We start from the raw sequence: 19,040 nt of genomic DNA on the forward strand, positions 1-19,040 counted from the left end.
CTGGGCTCATTAAAGCGAACTTTACTGGGGAGAGACGGGAAAGAGCCAAACACAATGTCCTTGAAATTTCCTTCGCGCGGCTCTGTCCACGAAAACAGGATGAGGGCTCTTCCGCTGTCTCTGCCGGCGCGCGCGGAGGGGGGGGCGCGGGGCGGGGGGCGCGGGGCGGCCGGCACGGCTACAGGCTGTCGAGGTAGGAGCAGACCTGCTGGAAAACCTCGTCCACGCTGCCCTCGGCGTTGAGCTGCAGGGAGGGGTTAGGGGGGCGCCGGCTCCTCCAAGCCCCTTTTTTGGGGCGATTTGGTGGGTCCCAAGCCAGCTGGGGGAACCCTAACCCTATATCAGCCCCCTTACCCCAAAGGTGTTGATTCCTTCCCCCCCCCGTGGGTCCTGCTCACCTGGCGGACGATGCCCCTGCTCTTGTAGAAGGTGATGACGGGCTCCGTGGCCTTGTAGTAGGTCTCCAGGCGCTTCTTGATGGTCTCCTCGTTGTCGTCCACCCGCCCGCTGGTCTCGCCCCGCTTCAGCAGGCGCTTCACCATCGTCTCCTTCCCTGCGTCCACGTAGAGCAGCAGCGTGGGGGCGGCGATCTGCGGGGACAGGGGGGGCTGGCACCACATGGGCTTGGCACGAGGGTGTCCCTGTGCCACCCCGTGCCACCCCGTGCCACCCTGTGCCACCCTCCACCCGGGTCTGGGCACCCCAAGGACACCAAACCCTGGCTCTGCGCCACCACAGCCACCCCCCGTCATCCCTGAGGACGCCCCGGAGCGATGTGTGTCCCCCCCCCGATGGCAGCTCAGCCCCCCGTCGGGATGGGATCTGCTCCCACCAGCTCCACGCAGCCCTCGGGGGCACCCCGCGGCCTCACCAGCCCTCACCTTCTTCTCGAACTCCTCGCCCTGCTTCACCTCGCGGGGGTAGCCGTCGATGAGGAAACCCTTGGACACGTCGGCTTTGGCCACCATGGCGTCCCGCAGCATGTCCAGTACCGTGTCCTGGGGACGGGGCACGGACACCTCGTGGGGCCGCGCGCCCACCCCGTCCCCACGGCCACACGGGGAGGGGGACAAACACCACGGCGGGCACGCGCGGACTCACCAGGGGCACCAGCTCGCCCTTCTCCATGATGGCCTGCAGCTTCTTGCCCCGCTCCGAGCCCGAGCTGACCTCAGCCCGGAGCAGGTCCCCGGTGGAGAGGTGGGTGTACCCGTACTTCTGCACGATCTTCTCGCATTGCGTCCCCTTCCCCGAGCCGGGGCCACCTGCAAGCGGTGGCAGTGCCCCAGCGCACAGCAGGGAGCTGGGGGGCAGGCGGGGGAAGGGGCACGGAGCCACCAGAGTCCCCAGAGCCTGGGGAGAAAGGGGACGGGGTCCCCGAGCCCAGCACCAGGTGGATGGAGAGAGCTGCTCCTGGTGGGGGCTTGGGGATGGCGGTGCTTGGGGTGGCACGGGCTGCTGGCGGGGGTAATTGGCACCTGGGCATCACCACCCTGATGGCACTCAGGACACCAGGACACCATCAGCACCACGGGTATTGTCATCCTGATGGCACCCATGACACCAGGACCCCATCAGCACCTCTGCATTTCCACCCCGATGGCACCCAGCACATCACAACTCCGTCAGCACCCAGGTAGCGCCACCCCGATGGCACCCAGGACACCAGGACCCCATCAGCACCTGGGCATCCCCACCCCATCCCCACCCCATCCCCACCCGCGGCATCACCCCCAGGAGCATCCCGCCGCGTCCCATCAGGCGCTGCCACCCTGCTGGTGGTCCCCAGCACCCCCCCGGTGGCCTCGAGGACCCCCTGCCCCACCTTGACCCCGCCAGCCGCAGGACCTGGCCGCCCACTTACCCACCACAAAGATGATCTTGTGGTGCTTGAGCTTTTCTGGGGGGAAAAATAATAAAAAACCCCACAATCAACCTAAAAGCCAAAAGGGCACCGTCGAACAAGCCGTCCCCAGCAGCAAGGCTGAGCCCCCCAGCGGGGGGACCGACCCCTGCCCACCCCGGGGTGCGAAGCGGCCACGCGTGCCTCTTGTCCCCGTCACCTGAGGGGTCTGGGACATCGGGGCTGGCCGGGCTGGTGCACAGGGACCCCATGGAGCTCAGCCACAGGGCTCAGCCCTGGGCCTGGAACCCCCCCCCGGCACCCCGGAGACGCTCGTTGTCCTCAGTGTCTGGGTGGGGATCTGCAGGGCTCCCCGGGGGGGGCACATCCATCCCCGTGGCCAGATCCGGGTCCTGCCCTTGGCACGGGTGCCTCGAGTGCTTGGTGTGACCCCCAGCAGCCCCTAAACCCCCCCCCCCAGGGACCGATTGTCCCCAAAAGCGGTGCCTGGGGCAGGCAGCTGGGGAGCAGGGGGTGGGTGCCAGCACCTCACAGAGCCCCCCCAGCCTGCGGGACATGGGGGGGTCCCTCAGGGTGCCCCCCACCTGCAGGATCTGGCCCCGAGGGGAGCTAAAAATACCGGTGAGCCCGGCACTGCTCCCCCCAGCCCGGCCGTCTGAAATTTCAGCCCCTCCAGCACCCGGGGAAGGAGCCAAGACGGTGGGGAAAGGGGGGGGGCAGGAGATGGGGGGCGCAGGGGGGGCGAAGGGATTGGGGTTGGGAAGAGGCCCCAAGGGGATCTGGGTGGACGCAAGGGGGAGGCAGAGGGGGATGGACACGGGAGGAGAAGGCAGGGGATGGACGCAAGGGGGGGACAGAGGGGGTGGAAGCGAAGTGGGACAGGGAATCGGATACCGGGGGACGGGGGAGGGAGGGAAAGGGGACACGGGGGGCACGGGGGGGCGCGGGGGGGGCGCGGGGGCACGGGGGGGGCACGGGGGGGGCGCGGGGAGCGGGTGCGAGGGGGGCAGAGGGGGTGGATACGAGGGCACAGGGGGCAGACGCAAAAGATGGGGTGCGTAAAGGGGACCCGGGGATGGACACGGGGTGGGGACACTGGGGGTGGACGCAAAGGGGTCGGGGGGGTTGGGTGAAAGAGGGACGGGGGGGACGGGGGTGGCACAAGGGGGCACGGGGGATGGGAACGAGGGGATGGGAACAAGGGGGACGCAGGGGATGGGAACAAGGGGATGGGGACAAGGGGATGGGGACAAGGGGATGGGGACAAAGGGGACACGGGATGGCAGAAAGGGGACACGGGATGGCCCAAGGGGGACGCAGGGGATCGGGCACAGGGGGACAGCTGCCAAGGGGCCAGAAGCAGAGGGGACAAAGGAGCTGGCCGCAGGGACAGCAGAGCAGGGCACTCACCTGTCGACATGCTGCCGGCGGGGTGCAGGAGAGCTTCGGGCTGCGGGGACGGAGAGAGGAGAGGAGAGGAGAGGAGAGGGGAGCAGTGAGCGGCTCGGCGGGGACGGGGGGGTCCCCAGGGCCGGGGCTGCGCGGGGTGTTACTGGGACAACAGCTCTCCCTTCCCTCCCCTATGGGACGCAGCAGGTCCCCAGCCGAGCGCTGGGGGACCCGTGGTGGTGAGGCAGAAGCCGCCCTGCCCCTCAGTTTGGCCCTAAAACCTATAAAATTTATCAGATGTATCCGGCAGGCACGGCGCTGCCTGGATTTCGTGGCTTGAGGAGCTGGGGAGCTCGGCTCCCGCGGCCATCGCCTACCTGGCTGCCGGCGGTGACACGGGGTGACACGGGGTGACGTGGGGTGTCACGGGGTGTTACGGGGTGGCATTACCTGCGCCTCCCTGCCCTGACCACATCCCCGTGCCCGGTGACACACGGCCCTGGGACGCCGCTGACGGCGGCAGCGCCTCCACTGCTCCAGCTCCCCACGTGCCGGAGGGGAGGCTTTAGGGGATGGTTTTGGGGGGCCAGCCCGCTCTCACGCCCCGGAGGTGGGGGATTGCTGTAGGATTGCTGTAGGATTGCTGTAGGATTGCTGCACCCCCAGGTCCCTGCTGTGGGTTTGGGCTCCCTGCCCGCACCCTGCCGCCCCGCGTCACCCCGCGCTCCCCAAACCGGCCAGACTGGGGCCAGGGGCCCTGCGCTGCCGCCCCGCTCGTGTTACAGCCGGGAAAGGGCAGGGGCTAAGAATGGACGGGCTGAAACCTGCACCGGGACACGGCCCCCCCCCCGTGCCATGGGGCCGAACCCCGCCGTGTCCCCACGGGGTGGCCGGGAGGGTGCGGGGACCCGTGGGGGACATGGGTATGGGGGCAGCGGGGTGCCCGGGGGAAGCTGTGGTGTGGTGTGGTGTGGTGTGGTGTGCTCCCGTCAGGAGCTCCAACAGCCCCCAGACCCCGTCCCACCCCCCTTTTTCCCCCCCACCTCAACTCAGCACCCAGCACCCCTGCGGTAACCCAGCCCCCCCCCAGCAGCACCCCGTGCCATGCCCGTTGGTGGCACAGCCCAGGAGCAGCAGCGAGACCCCCAAACCTCCCCGTGGGATGTCCCCCCCCCCAGCACCCCATAAAATGCCCCACAGCACCCTGTGCAATAGTGTTACCTCCTGCCATGCCCCCCCAGCACCCCAAGCAATGCCCCAACCCCTGTGCAATGCCCCCAGCACCCCATACAGCACCCCACAAACACCCCATACAATTCCCCCCCCAAGCACCCCATGCCATAGTGCAGCACCTGCCATAGCCCCCCAGCACCCCACAAAGCACCCCCCAAGCACCCCATAAAATACCCCCCCCAGCACCTTGTGCAGTGTACCCCCACCAAGCACCCCGTGCAATAGTGCAGCAGCCCCTGCCATGCCCCCCCAGCACCCCATATAACCCCCCCAGCACCCCATATAATCCCCCCCACCCCATATAACACCCCCCCACCCCATATAACCCCCCCCACCCCATATAACACCCCCCCCTAGCCCCTCTATCTCCCCCCTTGGTGCTCCCAGCGCTGCCCCGCTCCCACCCCCCCAGCATTACCCCCACAACCCCACCCCCCCCATCCCCATCCCACCCCCCTTAAATCCCTTACAGTGCGGGGGGGCTCACCCCAAATCCCCCCCCAAAAGCCCCCCGCGCAGCGCCTACCCGAACGCCCTCCCCAAGGTCACCGTGGGGAGGGGGAGCCGAAGGGGGGGGCACCCAGGGGTGGGTGAGGGCCGGGGTGCCGAGGGGCTGCAGGGCTCGGGGGGGGGTTTAGGATGCTGGGGGGGGGCTGGGGGGGCTGGCACTGACCTGTGGGGCCGGGAGCTGTGGGGCGGGCAGCTGCCTGCTCGGGTACCGCTAGCTGGATATAATGCAGCGAGGAGCATGCCGGGAGCGGGCAGCAGAGGGGGGGGCACACACAGGCTGGGGGGGGGGGAAAAACCACTGCTGCCTGCCCGCAGCCCCCCCCCCCAGCACCGTGCAGGGGGTTGTGGGGGGCTCCATGGGGTCCCAAGGGGCTGGGGGTCCTGCGCACTGCTGGGTATCCTGGGGGGGACCCCCCCGCTGCCCCCCCCCAATAAATAAATAAATAATATATTTTTTTTTTTTCCCTCCCCAGGATCAGCCCCAAAACGTGGGGGGGCTCCCGAAGGGCCCCATTCTCACCCCCCCCTCTCAAATTTCCCACCCCAAAAGCTAGCGCCCGGCCCCCCAAAAAACGCAGCCCGGAGTCAGGGCCCAAGGCAACAGACTGCAGCAAGGTTTATTCTGTACAAATCACTACAAAACGCGGGGTGACCCCCCCACGGGGCTGAGCACCCCCACCCCGGGGGTAACCCCGACAGCACAGGGGGTGTGCATCCCCCCTCCGCCACCCCCCCGCTGCCACGGCCCCAGGGAAACTGAGGCACGGCGCCGCGCTCTGCTGGGGCTCAGCACCCAAACACGCCACTTGGAGGGATTTTCCCCCAATTTTCCACCGCCGGGAGATAAATAACAGCCCCCCCCCCCCAAGACTGCTGTTCCCCACCACCACCACGCACTCAGTTTGGGAAGGGAAAATGAGTACAGACAGCAGGACAAGGAGGTGTGGGGGGAGAAAAAAAGAGAAAAACCCAAGCCCCCAGATTCCCATTGTGCCGATAGAAAAGGTTTTGGCAGTGTGCCCCCCCCCCGCAGCGAGCACGGGGCCGGGGGTTTTTGGGGTGGGCACCCCATGGGTGGATCCTTACCTGGGTGGCAGGGCAGGGCCCCCCCTCTGGGGGCGACGCCACCGAAAACGTCAGGATTTGTGCCGGGGGGGCTGGGGCTGGCAGTGCAGGGGGTGGCAGAGGGGAGTGAAACGGGGAGGGGGTCCCCAAAATTTTGCCGTGAAAGCAATGCAGCCCCTACGGTGCCCCCGGAGCGCCCCAGGGTGTGCTTGCAGGGCGGTGGGCTGTGAGACAACCGGGGAGGTTTGTTTGGAGCTGGGTCTGTGCAGGATTTAACCCCCGTGCGGTGTCCCCACGGCTCCCCTGCCTGCTGTCCCATGGGAGGGGACACGCCACCCCAAAACCCTTCACACCACGGGCACGCGGAGCCCTTGGGCACAGCGGTGGCAGGCGGTCCTCGACGGTTCCATCAGCCCCGGGGCGCACGGCGTGGCCTGGACCCCATCCCATGGAGACCCCATCCCATGGAGACCCCAACCCATGGAGACCCCATCCCATGGAGACCCCATTCCTGTCCCCAAGGGTCCCCGCTCGGCGCGGCCGCCCTAGGGCCATGTGGGGTGGGAGAAGGTGATGTTGTAGAGGCCGGCCCAGCTGGCGAAGACGCGCTTCTCGGTGATGAAGCGGTGGTGGTTGCCCCGGCGGCTGCGCTCGTTGTGGATGTAGGTGGTGCACTCGTCGGGGCCCTTGGGCTCGTAGTAGTGGTAGGCCATGCGGCGGGGCTGCGGCCGCCGGCTGCGGGCAGAGAGCGGGCTGAGCCCCCCCGGGATGGGATTTGAGGTTTGGGGGTTTGTGGGGGGTGAAGGGGGACACACCGTACCTGCAGTAGTTGGGGGGCACCATGCCGTAGACGTGGATGGTGTCGCACAGCTCCACCGCGATCACCATGGTGAACCAGCCCGTGCTGAGCCACGAGCGCGACTTCTCCCTGGGGCATGGCGCGGGGGAGAAACGGGGCCATGATGTAGACACAGCAACCCCCCAAATCCCCCTGAAACCCCCAAATCCCCCCAGCCTGACACCGCAGCCAACCCCACGGAGCAACCCCGGGAGCCGGCCCTGCCTTTTGTCCCCACCAACGGAGGGGACAAGGTGCCGGGGGAGGCCCCGAGGTACCTGTCCTTCCCCGTCTCCCCCCGGAACAGCTCATCCAGCTGCTTCATGCGGCCGGGGGACACGACGTAGGCCGTCATGTTGGGGAAGGAGGCTCCGACGCGCTGGATGATCTTCAGCAGGCTCTTCTGCATCTTGGCGGGCGGCCCCCAGAAGATGAGGACGGTCTCCGGGGTCTTGTTGACGAACTCCTGGGGCCGCTTCAGCACGCGGTAGACGCTGGAGTGGGCCACCACGCGGAACGTGGTCTTGTTGCCCACGTCCGCCTCGTAGCCCGTGGTGGGGGCGTCGTTCATGCGGATGGCGCACTCGGCCTGGTCGATCTCGGCGCCCAGGCGGCTGCCCAGGAGGTGGCTGGAGCTGGTGACGATGACGCACTGGTGGCAGTGGGCGCTCAGGCTCTGGGGACGACCGGCGGGGTCAGAGGGGGAATTTTTTGGCGTCCCAGCGACGGGGACGGTGCTGCTGGGCGTCACCACGGGGCAGCGAGCGCCCGCCGGGATGTCCCAACCCCGCCGTACCTTGTTCCCGGAGACGGGCAGGTACCCGCTGCTCACCCCCCATCGCCGCAGGTCGGGGGGCCGGCGGGCTCGGCCCCGCAGGGTGCCATAGGGGAAGACCTCGGTCCCGTTGCTGGAGCTGTAGATGATCAGCAGCATGAGCAGGGCAAAGAGGACCACGAAGACGGCGGCGCGCTGGCTCTGCGGGCGGGGGGAGAGCGTCAGGTGCCAGCTCCCAGAAGGGGATGGAGATGGGAGAACCCCCGGGGTGCCGGCGCCCCGACACGCTCCCCCCTCGCCGGCTGTGGGTTTAGCAGGAGCTGCCCCCACGCAGTGCTGCAGAGCCCTCCCCTGGCCACGCTCTGCTGCTTCCAGATATTAAAGAACAACACCCGAGGCCGTGGGGAGGCACCGAGCGGCACGGTGCTGCGAGGGGGGCAGCGAGGAGACACAGGGATGGGGATGGGGACGGGGACATCTCTCCCTTTCCCCTCTCGGCCACGTGCCACTCCCCAGACCCCTCTGGATAACAGAATGGCCCCGAAGCTGGGAGGAGGATGGAGGAGGAAAGTGTTTGCTGCTGTGAATAATGCTCCGAGAGGCAGGAGAGCTGCCAGGAAGGTCCCAGGCTGGGGCAGCCCCTGCTTGGCACTGGCACGGCCGCCCCAATCCCAGCCCCACAGGCTGGTTTTTAGGGGGGCTCCACAGACCCCCAGAGGATGCCCAGCACCGTGCCCGGCTCTCACCGTGCTGCCGCTCATGTCTCCCGGCCGGCCTCAGTGCGCAGCGATCGCTGGCGTCCTGCGAGCACCTGCAACGCACGCGGTCACCCCAAAAAGCACCACAACGGGGGGACCGTCCCCAAAACGAGCCGCACGTGATGGGCTGATCCCCAAACCGGGCTGAGCTCCGGGCAGGATGGATTATCCCAGCGCCGCTGGGGCGAAAGCCACGCGATTCAACGCCGGATCAGCCCCCCCTGCCTAAGGTGAGCGGGATCTCCCAGCTGAATCCCATTAAAACGGCCACGGGGTGGGTGCACCCAGGGATGCCCGCCCTGCGGGGGACCCGTTTTTCTCCCCCCTCGCCCTGCCCTGATTAATATTTGGAAGTCCTCCACCGTGAGTCACCGCCTAGTACTCAAGAGCAATTAGAAACAGAAAAAAAAAAAAAAAAAAAAAAACAAAACACGAAGCCTCTTTACTGACTGCCTTGGGAGGAGCCGGGATGGAAAATTACATAGCAGCTGGTGTTTAACCCTCCGGGGGGGCCTCGAAGGGCTTTCAGGGCTGGTGTCGCTGCCCAGGAAGGTGCCAACGGCTGGGGAATGGCCGCGTTTTACGGTGCCCCCACCCCATGGAGAGGGGTCGGTGCCAGGAGCTCCCATCCCCGCACGGGGCAGGGCACGGCACAGCGCGGGACGCAGGTGCCAGGGGTGGGGGTGCCAGCTCCGGGCCCCCCTTTTGGGTTTTGCTGCAGGTGACCCCAGCACGGGGGTCCCTTACCTGGCCCAGGGCGTTCATCTGCAGCGGGTGGGGAGCGGTGCCGGGGGGGCCTCGTCCGCCTCCTCCTCCCCGCGCGCCCCCCGAGCTGCGGGGTGCTGCCGGGCCCCTCCAGCCGGCACCAGGGCCATGGTGGCACCGGGGGTCACATCGCTGCCGTGCCGGGGAAGCGCTGAGCCAGCCCGGCTCCCCACGCTGCCAGCCACCCCCAAATCCACCCCCACACCCCCCCCAGGTGCAAACCCGCCCAGAGCTCCGGCGTGCAGCCCCTGCCGCCCCCCCGTGTCACCCCGCTATGCCAGCCCTCCCTGCGCCCCCGCATTTTTGTGCTCTGCCAGGCAAATCCTCCCCCAGCCCGGGATGCAGCCCCCCCCCGGTACCCGGGATGAAGCCCCCCTGGATCCCAGAATGCAATCCCCTGGTTCCTGGGATGCAGCCCCCCCAGTTCCCGGGATGCAACCCCCCCAGTTCCCATAAAACAGCCCCCCCAGCACCCGGGGAGCAGCTCTCCCAGCTCCCAGGATGCAACCCCCCCGTTCCTGGGGTGCAATCCCCCGGTTCCCAGGTTGCAAACCCCCCAGGTTCCCAGGATGCAACCCCCCTGTTCCCGGAACGCAGCCCCCCCGTTCCCAGGATACAACCCCCCCAGATTCCCAGGGTGCAGCCCCCCCGGTACCCGCGATGCAGCCCCCCATTCTCCCGGGATGCAGCCCCCCGGTTCCCATGATGCAGCCCCAATTCTCGGGACGCACCCCCCCATGTTCCCAGAACGCAGCCTCCCCTTTCCGTCATGCAACCCCCCCGGTGCCCGGGAATCCCCTATAACCCCCCCTTCCCTCCCACCCCCCCGGCAGCCCCCGTTGCATTTCCCAGGCAGGCCGGGGCCCGGAGCCACCCGAGCCCGGTGCGCGCTGCCCCCCGCCTTGGCCGTGCCCGTGCAGCGCCCCCTTTTCCCCCCCCCCGGTCCCGGTGCCAGCCCCGCACCCACCGACCGACGGACAGCCCCACAGCCCCACGGACAGCCCCACGGACAGCCCCACGGACCACCCGCTCCGCTGCGCACTGCGCCGCCGCCGCCGCTGCTGCGCGCTCCCGGGGCTCGCCGGCCGCGCGCGCGCGCGCGCACACGCTGCCCGGGGCGGGGACGCGCTGGGGGGGATCCAAGCACCGCCCGCCCCGATGGGGCGCGCATGGGGTGCACCGGGGGGGCGTGGGTGGCTGGGGGTACCCCTGGGTGCGCGGGTGCCCGTGGGTGCGCGGCATTTATGGGGTGGCGCAGCGCCGTGCCCCCTCGGCACCCCACTGATTTTGTGGGGGCTGCGAGGTCCTGATGTGGTACGGAGCCCACGGACCCACTCGGGGCCATCCCCGGGGTTTTTGGCTCCGCTGCAGAGTGGGGCCGAGGAGCTCTCCGGCTTCTCCTGCAAATGCCGTGTGTGGGGAGCTGCGCTGCCAAAACCCCCCGGAACAGCCCCAAAGCGGCAGGTGCCGGCTGAAACGGGAGCGAACGCGACCCCAGCCCAGCACCCCACAGCTCTGCCGCCCTGCTCACCGCCCCGTCCGTCCCAGGAGCCGTTCATCAGCGCCCCACACGCCGTGCCTGCAGCTCGCCCCCTCTCTCCGGGCGCACAGCCACATCAGGGCCGGCTCCTGTCCCATAGCACCGCCGCCCCCGCGTCCCAAATAACCCCTTCCAGTGCCCTGCTCCGTGTTGGGCCCTGCTCTAACCCTGAGCATCAAATCCCCGTTGTATTTGTAGCCCGGCAGGGTGCGAGGAGCCAGCAGCCCCCAGCTGCCCCCCTGTCCCCCCCTGCTCCCGTCCCCACGCGGCCGCCACCCGCGCACCTCCAGCTCCTGTCACCGCCGCGGCCGCAGCGCGGGGCCCGTGGAATTAGGAAGGCTTTAATGGAGTTTGCTTTGGTCTCGGTCCAAGGGCACTTGTGACAAGGCAACTCAGAGCTCCCAGGGCACGTGGCCCCGGGCTGGGGGGCAGGAGGCACGCGGAGCCCTGCCCCGGGGGCAGTTTGGGGACAGTCTGGGCCCATTCCCTGTGCCCCACATGTGGCACCAGGTCCCACGGCACTGGGGCTCCATCCTGGGACAAGGCAGTAGCTGGAGGGGGCTGAATTTCCCCTCCTCACGTCACCAAACGCTGAATCCCACAGCAAGCATCCATCTGGTGGTGCCGGCGAGGTCCCCGTGTGTCCAAGGCAGCTTGGTGCCTGCAGCTGGGGGGGGCTCAGTGCGTCCAGCTCCGTCCCCAATGTGCTTGTACGGGGTGGGGGTCCCCCCGCTGCCACCCACACACCCACCAGACCTGGGGGTACAGCAAAAAGGCCTCCGACCACGGCACGGGCAGGGCTGAGGCAACCACGGCGCCGCTCCTAGCCGCCCACCCACGACGGGTGGGTGAAGACGATGTCCCTCCTCTTGGCCCAGCGGGAGAAGATGGCTTTCTCGGTGATGAAGCGGTGCCCGGCGCGGGGCGCCCGCTCGTGCACCAGGTACATCCTGCACTCGTCCAGCCGGCCCTTCTCGAAGTAGTGGTAAGGCACGCTCGTGTGGTTCTTCTCCCTGGCGGCGCAGGGAGGAAGCTGAGCGGGATGCGGCCCCCCCGCTGCCCGGTGCCGCCAGCAGCCCCCCCGGCCCCGCACCTGCAGTAGCTGTCGCTGACCATGCCGAAGACGCGGATGCGCTCGCACAGCTCCATGGCCAGGATCATGGTGAACCAGCCCGTGCTCAGGAAGGAGCCCGACTTCACCCTGCAACGCACAGGCGGCCGCGCTGGAGGACAGACGGACGGGTGGGTGGGCAGACGGATGGACACCCAGCAGGGGCTCGGCCAGAGCAGGGGGCTCAGCACCCCCGGGGGGGTCCGCGGTACCTGTTCTTCCCCGTCTCGTTCTGGAAGACGTCGTCGCAGTAGGCCATCTTCTCCTCGGTCAGGGTGTAGATCTGCAGGCGCGGGTACGTCTCCATCACCTTCAGCAGCGCCCGGTAGGTGGGGCCCCCTTTCTCCCGGCTCATCTTTTTGGAGGGCCCCCAGATGACGTAGACGGTCTCCTGGGACTGCTGGAAGAAGTAGGGCTGGTTCCTCAGCAGCAGCGGGACGCTGGTGTGCGACACCACGCGGACGGTGCTCCGCGCCCCCACGTCCTCCTCGTAGCCGGCGGTGGGCGCGTGGTTCATGCGCAGCACGCACTCCTGCCCGTCGATGGCCTGCCCCAGGCGCGAGCCCAGCATCTGCCCCGAGCTGGAGACGACGGCGCAGCGGTGGCACGGCGCTCGCCGCAGCGGCTGCGGGGACACGCGCCGTCAGCACGGCCCCCTCCGGGTGCCAGCACTTCCCCCATTTTCCCCCAGAAAGGGGGAAACTGAGGCATTGGGGGAACGGTGGTTGGGCTGTCCCCTCCCCGTCCCCACGCACCTGCCCGTCAGGGACGCGGCTGTACCCCTGGAAGCTGAGCACGGTGGGCGCAGCGTACACGGGGCCGTCCCAGCGCTGCGCCGCTCGGCAGCAGGGCCGCAGGCAGGCGAGGGAGCAGAGCAGGACGTAGAGCACGGAGACGGCGGCCACGCACACCAGGGCGAGGAAGAAGCGGAGCTGGAAGCAGAGCGGGGATGGTTCTCCAGGCCCAGGCCACGTGCGCCGGCCCCGTGTGGGGTGCCCGGGGAGGCAGCGGGACGCCTCGCGGCAAAACCGGCCTCTCGGGGGGAGGACGCACGGGCTCGGGCGCTCGCTGGGGTGGGACGAGGAGCCGCCGGTGCCTGCGCGTGACTCACTTCCTGCATGCAGCCAGACCCACGCGCTGCATGGCTGCAAGCCATGGGGCCGAGCTCCCCAAATCGTGCCAGGCTCGGGCCCCTGCTCCCGCTCCGGGGTTCAAAGGGGTGCCGAGAACCCAGCGGGGTGGCCAGGCAGGGCCCTGCCCCAGTGCCCCAGTGTGGGGTTTGGGGTGAGCAGCCCCGTGATGCCCGCAGGCTCGCCCCGGCCCCGTAGCCCCCCGCTCCCGGCACCCCGGGTACTCACCAGCGTCCTCATCCTGCGGGGTGAGGGCGGCCGGCGGGGGTCCCGCGGGGGCAGCCGGCGTTACCTGGGGGGTCGCGGCGCGCAGCCTGCATGCAGGCTGGGGTCAGTGGGGTGGGGAGGGGGGAAAGGAAGGGGGCTGGTGCCTGGTTGCCCCCCATCACGGCTGGAGACCCCACTGGGACCCCCCGGTACCCCAACACCCCCCTCCCCGCGCTCATGCCCCCCCCCCCCCCCCATGCCCAGAACCTCCCCCATCCCCGGGACGTTCCCCTTGGACCAAGACCCCCACCGATCCCCCAGGACCCTCCCCCTCTACTATCACCTCCCCAAACCCAGCTCCCAGCCCCCCATCCCATAACCGCTTCCTCCTCCCCCTCCCCCCGGGGCTGGGAGCGCAGCCCAGGCCCCGGCCCCCCCCTCACCGAGCCGGGAGCCCCCGCGGGGGCTGCAGCGGGAGCGGGGGTGCCGCTGCCCGGCCCCCGGGACCACCGCCGGGCCCCGCATCCCCGCTGCACCGGGCTGCGCTGCCCCGAGCCGGGCTGGCGGCGCCGCGCCGGGGCGGAGCGGAGCCGAGCGGGCACTGCCGGGACCGCCCCCGCGGGGGGAGCCTCGGCATCGCGCCCCGCCGCCCCGCTCCCGGGAACGGCCCCTGCACCAGCCCCGGGAGCGTCCTGGTGCGCCCTGGTACCAACCCCGGCACGGGCTCCGGTACCAGCCCCGGGACCCTCCCGGTGCGCCCTGGTGCCAGCCCCGGGACCGTCCTGGTGCCTTGGTTCGAGCCCCGGTATCAGCCCCGGTGCGCCCTGGTACCGGCTCCGGTGCCGTCCCGGTGCGCCCCAGCCCCGGTCCCGGTCTCGTCCCGGTGCGCCCCGGCCCCGAGCCGCCCCCCGCAGCCCCCGGAGCCGCCCCCAGCCCCCGGCAGCGCTCCCGTGCGCCCCCCGAGCGCTCGCCCATGCACCAGCCCCCGGGGCAGAGCCGGTACCGGCCCCGGTCCCCGTCCACCCCGGCCCCCAGCCCGCGTCCCCCGGGTCCGACAGAGCCAGGACGGGCCCCGTCCCCTGTCCCCAGTCTTCTGCTCCCTCCTTCGGTGCCCTCCCAGCCCTCTCCCCAGCCTGGGGGTCCCTGCAGCCCCCCCCCCCGGTCCCTCCACGTCCCCAAGCCCCGCTCTCACCCCCGTGCCCCCCAGCCCGGAGCGGCTCACCGCACTCAGGGGCAGCAGCACTGCCCCGGGGGGTATTTGGGGAGCAGGGCTGGGGCAGGTTGGCCTCTTGGTGCCCCCGTCCTGGCCGATGGCTTCGGGGGGCCACCTGCCACCCACCTGCCCGTCCCTGCAGCCCCTGGCACCGGGGCCAAGGCGCAGAGCACCTGCAGGAACCTCCTGCTCACGGCTGCCAGACGCACCTTGCATTTGTTTTTCCAAGCAGATGACACGGAAATAAGAGAAACAACCTCTGTACTGGGGCTGCGTGCCAGGGGGTGGGAGCTGGGGAGCTGCAGGGGGGGCTCTGGGAGCAGAGCCCAGAGGCTGCCCAGTGCCAGAGGGAAACCAGTGCCGGGCACCCCAAAAGGGACCTGCTGCTGGTGGTCAGAGCTGGGCTGTGAGCGGTGCTGGGTGGGCCTCGGGGAGAGCAGAGTGAAGGAAGGGAGAGAACTGCTGGGCAAAGGCAGCTGGGGGAGAGAGGGCTGAGATGCGAGGAACAGCCCTGCAGCCAGTGCGTCAGCACAGGAGGAGGCAGGAGTGGGGCAGGAGCTGCCCCGCAGCCCACAGAGGAGCCCACGCAGCAGCAGGAGGCCTGTGGGGCCCCGTGCTGGAGCCGTGCGCTGTCCTTAGCACAGATCTTGAGCTCCATCCTTGTATCTTCTCCCCCAATTTGAGGTGTTGGGCTGAACACACCACCTCGAAGCAGGTTCCCCCATCCCAACAGGCTTCAGCAGGGATGGAAGAGGCAGTGACGGTGGCACAGGACACCCCGTCTGCACAGGGGACCCCATCCACCAGCCCTCCCGTGATGGACTGGAGCACCCACTCACCCTTGGACATCCCACGCCAGGCAAGAACGGCTCCCAAATTGCCGTGGATTTTCTTCAATCCTTCAGCTCGCTCGGAGGTGGCTGCGTGCCTCAGGGCCATGGTTTGGGCTGCCCTGCCTCGCGGCAGCAGCCCCACGGGGAGGGTTTGGGTTTTCTCCACCGTGTTTCCGCCGCCTTCTCCTGCCCAACCTGCCCAGGCTGCAGGCAACAGCACGCGGGGCGGCCCCGCAGCACCTCGGCAGGGGAATGTGGGGTGTTGCCACCGCGCACGGGCTGTGCTGGATGCGGGGTGTGAGACCCCATGCCGATTTGGGGTGTGCTGGGGGGGGCACAGCGTGAGTGGGGCCGGATCCTGCGCAGGGACAGGGACATTGGCCCTTGGGGGGTGTCCTGAAAGGGGAAGGGCGCACTGGGGCATGGGGCTGCACCCAGAAACAGCCCCCTGGGGTGGGGACACCCCGCTGCCCCCCCGAGAGAGGCTGCGAGGGGGGAAACTGAGGCACAAAGCGTGGTGCTGAGGGCACCTGGAGCTGCAGGGGGCACACCCAGCGCCCTGACCTTCAGCCTGGGCTGGAGCACGGCCACCTCGTGGTGCCGCCGGCTGCTCCCCAGGGTTATTTTTAGGGCCGCTGCCCTTTGCAGCCCGGCATTCCCCGCTTATCCCACGGGGAGCTGAACACCCCGGGGCGGGCACAGAGCCCCACGAGGCTCAGCCTGGGGCAGGCACAGGGCAGCATTTCTGGGGACACTTCTGGGTGGGCGAGGGGGTGGTGTCCACATCCCAAATAATAAATCTCCGCTCAGCTTCTGGCACAGGAATGTTTTTTTAGGCGAGCCCCGAGCGCGGCCGTCACTCGCTGTGCGCTTCCACCCACCGGCACAGCCGCCGGGCGTAGGCAGCGGGGGGCACGGTGGAGAAGGACCCGTCCCGGTAGCGGATCCTCTTCCAGAGGTGCTCGAGGCGCCGGCGGAAGGTGTAGGTGCTGAAGAGATCCACCAGCCCCACCGAGTAGCGCCGCTGCGGCCCGTCAATGCAGTGCAGGGGGTCGCTGCCACCGGGCAGCGGGCGCTGGTTCTGGCTCGGCCCCGAGCCCTGCAGGACGTGGCACGGCACCGGGGACCTGCGGGGAGGTGGGCAGGGGGCTCAGCACCCCCAAAAAACAAAACAGGGGGTCCCCTCGCCGGGCAGCACTCACCGTGCCGTGAGCCCGTCGGGGAGCAGGGGCCGCACGGCCAGCAGCAGGCTGTAATCCAGCACCCGCAGCTCCTCCAGGAAGCGGCTGTCCAGCTCCAGCTGCCGCAGCAGCCACGGCCGCTGGGAGCCTGCGGCACACGGGGCAGCCTCAGCCCCCCCCCGGGTCTCGCCGTGTCCCCCCCCATGCCCCCCACGCCTTACCCAGCACGAGGGACTTGCCCTCGAAGTTGAGGTCTTTCAGCACCACGGCGCTCGCGGGCTCGGCCCAGCGGTCCACGCGGCAGCCCTTGATGTCGTACCTGGGGGGGGGCAGCGGCTCCGTGTGCCCACCCCACAGCCAGGCTGGCACGGGGGGGGGATGGCCCCGGACAGACGGACACCGGGCACCAAGGATGGATGGACAGCACTTCACCAGGACAGACAGACACCGCGTCCCCCAGGAGAGATGGACCAAGCACCATGGGTAGGTGGACACCGTGTGCCCCAGGATGGACACACACCGCGTCCCCCAGACAGACAGACAGACACCAGGCACCAAGGACAGACGGACACCACGTTCCCCAGGACACACGGACACCACACGCCAAGGGCAGGCACCAAACAGAACCTGGCTTTGCCAGGACAGACGGACATCGCACGCCCTGGGACAACAGGACACAGCCACCCCCGGACAGACAGACAGATGTGGGCAGCGTGCAGCAGACGGACCCCAGGCCCGGCAGGACAGACAGACGGACGCCCCAGCCCTGCCCTTCCCTGACTCACCTCTCGAGGATGCCCTCGTCGGGGAAGAAGACGCTCAGCGTGACGGTGAAGTAGCACTGGGGACAGGGCAGGGCTGCGGCGGGGGCACCTGCCCTGCTCCGGCGGGGCACGACAATGCTGTGGGCACCTGGAGCGAGCGCCGTGAGGCCGTGGGCACCCCCAAAATCCCCCCCTGGGATCCCCAATTCCCCCCCGGCCACCCTCACCCAGCAGGCGGACGAGCAGCGAGTGTGGGAACGCCTCGAGGTGCCGCAGGTAGCGGGGCAGGTTGGCGAGCAGGAAGCGCATCTCCTGCTTGGTCTGCGTCTTCAGGAAGAAGCGTTTGTCCTGCCTGCGGCGGGCGAGACGTGCCTGGGGGGCACCGGGGGCGGCCGGGAACCCCGGGGGCACCCGCAGCACCCCATACCCCGCTGCAGGGGGACGCCCCGGCGCCGCTCACGTCAGGAAGAAGCGGGCTTTGCTCTTGGAGTTGCTGACGAACTGGAAGTACCGCGAGCTCAGCGCCGCCTGGTACAGCTCCTCCGGCAGCCCCAGCGCGCGCCGCAGGCGGGCGAAGGCCGGCCCGGCGTAGGTGAGCAGCTCGAAGCCCTGCGGTGGCACGCGGTGAGCCGCGGCACGGCCGGGGGGGGACGCGGGGGCAACCCCACAGCTCCTACCTCGTGCGGCTGCCTCAGCACCGCCGCGCAGTCGCCGTCGCAGGGGGTGTCCTAGGGGGGGACGCACGGGGTGAGGGGGTCTCCGGGGGAGAAGTGTGGGACCCCCGGTGGGTGCCGGGGGGGTGCTCACCGCGGGCAGGTGGTCAATGGCAGCCTGGGTGGCGGCGCGGAGCCCCGCGCGCAGGCGGCAGGTGAGGAGGTAGAATTGGTGCTCGGGGCCGATCTCGAAGAGGCCGAGTTTGTGCTGGTGGGGGGCCCGCAGGGACAGGCGGAGCCCCCCGGCACGTGGGCGGCTCGCTGGGGTCCCTCCTGTCACAGCAGCCTGGGGGGGGAACGGGGTGCCCATGGTGGCTGCGGGGATGGGGTGAGGGGGTCCCGGCCCCTTCCAGCTCACTCCTGCCAGCCCCAAGCCCCCTGTGCTCACACCCCGCTGCCCTCCCCAGCCCAGGGACCGCTCACCATGGCCCCCAGCAGCGTCACTGTCCCCTCGCTGTCCCAGCAGCCAGCTCCCTGCCATCAGAGCCCCACGGCCGGGGGACCTGTGGGCAGCAGGACGAGGACACGCGGTGTGAGCAGTGCACGGGGCCTGCAGTGGGGCAGGGGCCACGTGGGGGTGAGGACCAGGGGCAGATCCACACCCCTGGGGCAACCCAGCCCTCACCAGCGCTGGCCACCCAGGCAGGGGTGGTTCAGGGGGCACCGCCCGGCACCGTGTGCGTGCGTTCCGTGTCCCCAGAGCCCCTTCCATGGGGCAGGGACCCTGCGGGACAGCGCCCCGGGGAAGGCTCTGCCCTGGAGGTGTCCCAGGAAGGAGCAGCACCAGCCCAGAGCTGCCAACAGGCACAACCTGATGCCTTCCCCTTGTTGTCTCCAGCCCCCCAAGCCCAAATTCATCTCCCCGAGGCAGGAGATGAGGCTGGAGCTGCACCCCCACACGCAGCACAGGAGGAGGATGAAGGTGGAGACCCTGCAGACACCTTTAGTGGGTGGATGCGGTTCCCCCCACAGAGGTGCAGCCAAATGCTCCCTCTGTGAGCCAGGGCACGGCCACGGCCTCAGCTGGATGCTGCAGGAGGAGGTGGGGACTGTCCCCGGGAGCCTGGCCTCACCAGGGGGCTCTTCTGAGACACCAGAGCCCACAGCACCACCGTGAGCCCTTCCAGCAGGCAAAGGGAGGACACGAGACT

At 69.4% G+C, this 19,040-nt stretch overlaps 4 protein-coding genes across 4 annotated transcripts; all 4 read right to left on the reverse strand.

Moving 5' to 3' along the window:
- Nucleotides 1–5: 5 nt before the first annotated feature.
- Nucleotides 6–5,181, reverse strand: AK1 (adenylate kinase 1). The gene is made up of 7 exons (XM_032200252.1): nucleotides 5,160–5,181; nucleotides 3,275–3,314; nucleotides 1,865–1,900; nucleotides 1,102–1,265; nucleotides 882–998; nucleotides 399–590; nucleotides 6–244 (listed from the first exon to the last, which is right to left on the reverse strand). Exons 2-7 carry the CDS (start codon nucleotides 3,282–3,284, stop codon nucleotides 179–181), a joined length of 585 nt encoding a protein of 194 aa, XP_032056143.1. The 5' UTR covers nucleotides 3,285–3,314; nucleotides 5,160–5,181; the 3' UTR covers nucleotides 6–178.
- Nucleotides 5,182–6,536: 1,355 nt separating this feature from the next.
- ST6GALNAC6 (ST6 N-acetylgalactosaminide alpha-2,6-sialyltransferase 6) lies at nucleotides 6,537–10,224 on the reverse strand. The gene is made up of 7 exons (XM_032200489.1): nucleotides 10,165–10,224; nucleotides 9,180–9,329; nucleotides 8,421–8,485; nucleotides 7,696–7,875; nucleotides 7,178–7,575; nucleotides 6,882–6,989; nucleotides 6,537–6,796 (listed from the first exon to the last, which is right to left on the reverse strand). Exons 3-7 carry the CDS (start codon nucleotides 8,433–8,435, stop codon nucleotides 6,607–6,609), a joined length of 891 nt encoding a protein of 296 aa, XP_032056380.1. The 5' UTR covers nucleotides 8,436–8,485; nucleotides 9,180–9,329; nucleotides 10,165–10,224; the 3' UTR covers nucleotides 6,537–6,606.
- Nucleotides 10,225–11,072: 848 nt separating this feature from the next.
- ST6GALNAC4 (ST6 N-acetylgalactosaminide alpha-2,6-sialyltransferase 4) lies at nucleotides 11,073–13,260 on the reverse strand. Its single transcript, XM_032200299.1, has 5 exons — nucleotides 13,207–13,260; nucleotides 12,604–12,780; nucleotides 12,061–12,473; nucleotides 11,831–11,938; nucleotides 11,073–11,750 (listed from the first exon to the last, which is right to left on the reverse strand). The coding sequence occupies exons 1-5, from the start codon at nucleotides 13,216–13,218 to the stop codon at nucleotides 11,561–11,563; spliced, it is 900 nt and encodes a 299-aa protein (XP_032056190.1). The 5' UTR covers nucleotides 13,219–13,260; the 3' UTR covers nucleotides 11,073–11,560.
- A 2,827-nt stretch (nucleotides 13,261–16,087) lies between these two features.
- PIP5KL1 (phosphatidylinositol-4-phosphate 5-kinase like 1) lies at nucleotides 16,088–18,337 on the reverse strand. The gene is given in 9 exon segments (XM_032200522.1): nucleotides 16,088–16,330; nucleotides 16,400–16,560; nucleotides 16,634–16,731; nucleotides 17,198–17,324; nucleotides 17,404–17,528; nucleotides 17,637–17,785; nucleotides 17,854–17,904; nucleotides 17,984–18,175; nucleotides 18,313–18,337. Coding segments are annotated over 9 exon segments (1,149 nt in total). The 5' UTR covers nucleotides 18,316–18,337.
- Between the last annotated feature and the right edge of the window lie 703 nt (nucleotides 18,338–19,040).

This window comes from Aythya fuligula, chromosome 19 (assembly GCF_009819795.1).
Source record: "Aythya fuligula isolate bAytFul2 chromosome 19, bAytFul2.pri, whole genome shotgun sequence".
NCBI classification, from domain to species: Eukaryota; Metazoa; Chordata; class Aves; order Anseriformes; family Anatidae; genus Aythya; species Aythya fuligula.

Bases quoted from the DNA above. Each gene is read 5' to 3' on its own strand.
- AK1 (XM_032200252.1), bottom strand. The intron at 591-881 runs GTGAGGGCTGGT...CTGTCCCCGCAG, and splicing joins GCGAGGAGTTCGAGAAGAAG to ATCGCCGCCCCCACGCTGCT. The intron at 245-398 runs GTGAGCAGGACC...CCCTCCCTGCAG, and splicing joins GCAGGGGCATCGTCCGCCAG to CTCAACGCCGAGGGCAGCGT.
- ST6GALNAC6 (XM_032200489.1), bottom strand. The intron at 7,576-7,695 runs GTACGGCGGGGT...GGTCGTCCCCAG, and splicing joins TGCCCGTCTCCGGGAACAAG to AGCCTGAGCGCCCACTGCCA. The intron at 6,990-7,177 runs GTACCTCGGGGC...GCCATGCCCCAG, and splicing joins GGGGAGACGGGGAAGGACAG to GGAGAAGTCGCGCTCGTGGC.
- ST6GALNAC4 (XM_032200299.1), bottom strand. The intron at 12,474-12,603 runs GTGCGTGGGGAC...GTGTCCCCGCAG, and splicing joins GCCGCGTCCCTGACGGGCAG to CCGCTGCGGCGAGCGCCGTG. The intron at 11,751-11,830 runs GTGCGGGGCCGG...CTGCGCCGCCAG, and splicing joins GTCAGCGACAGCTACTGCAG to GGAGAAGAACCACACGAGCG.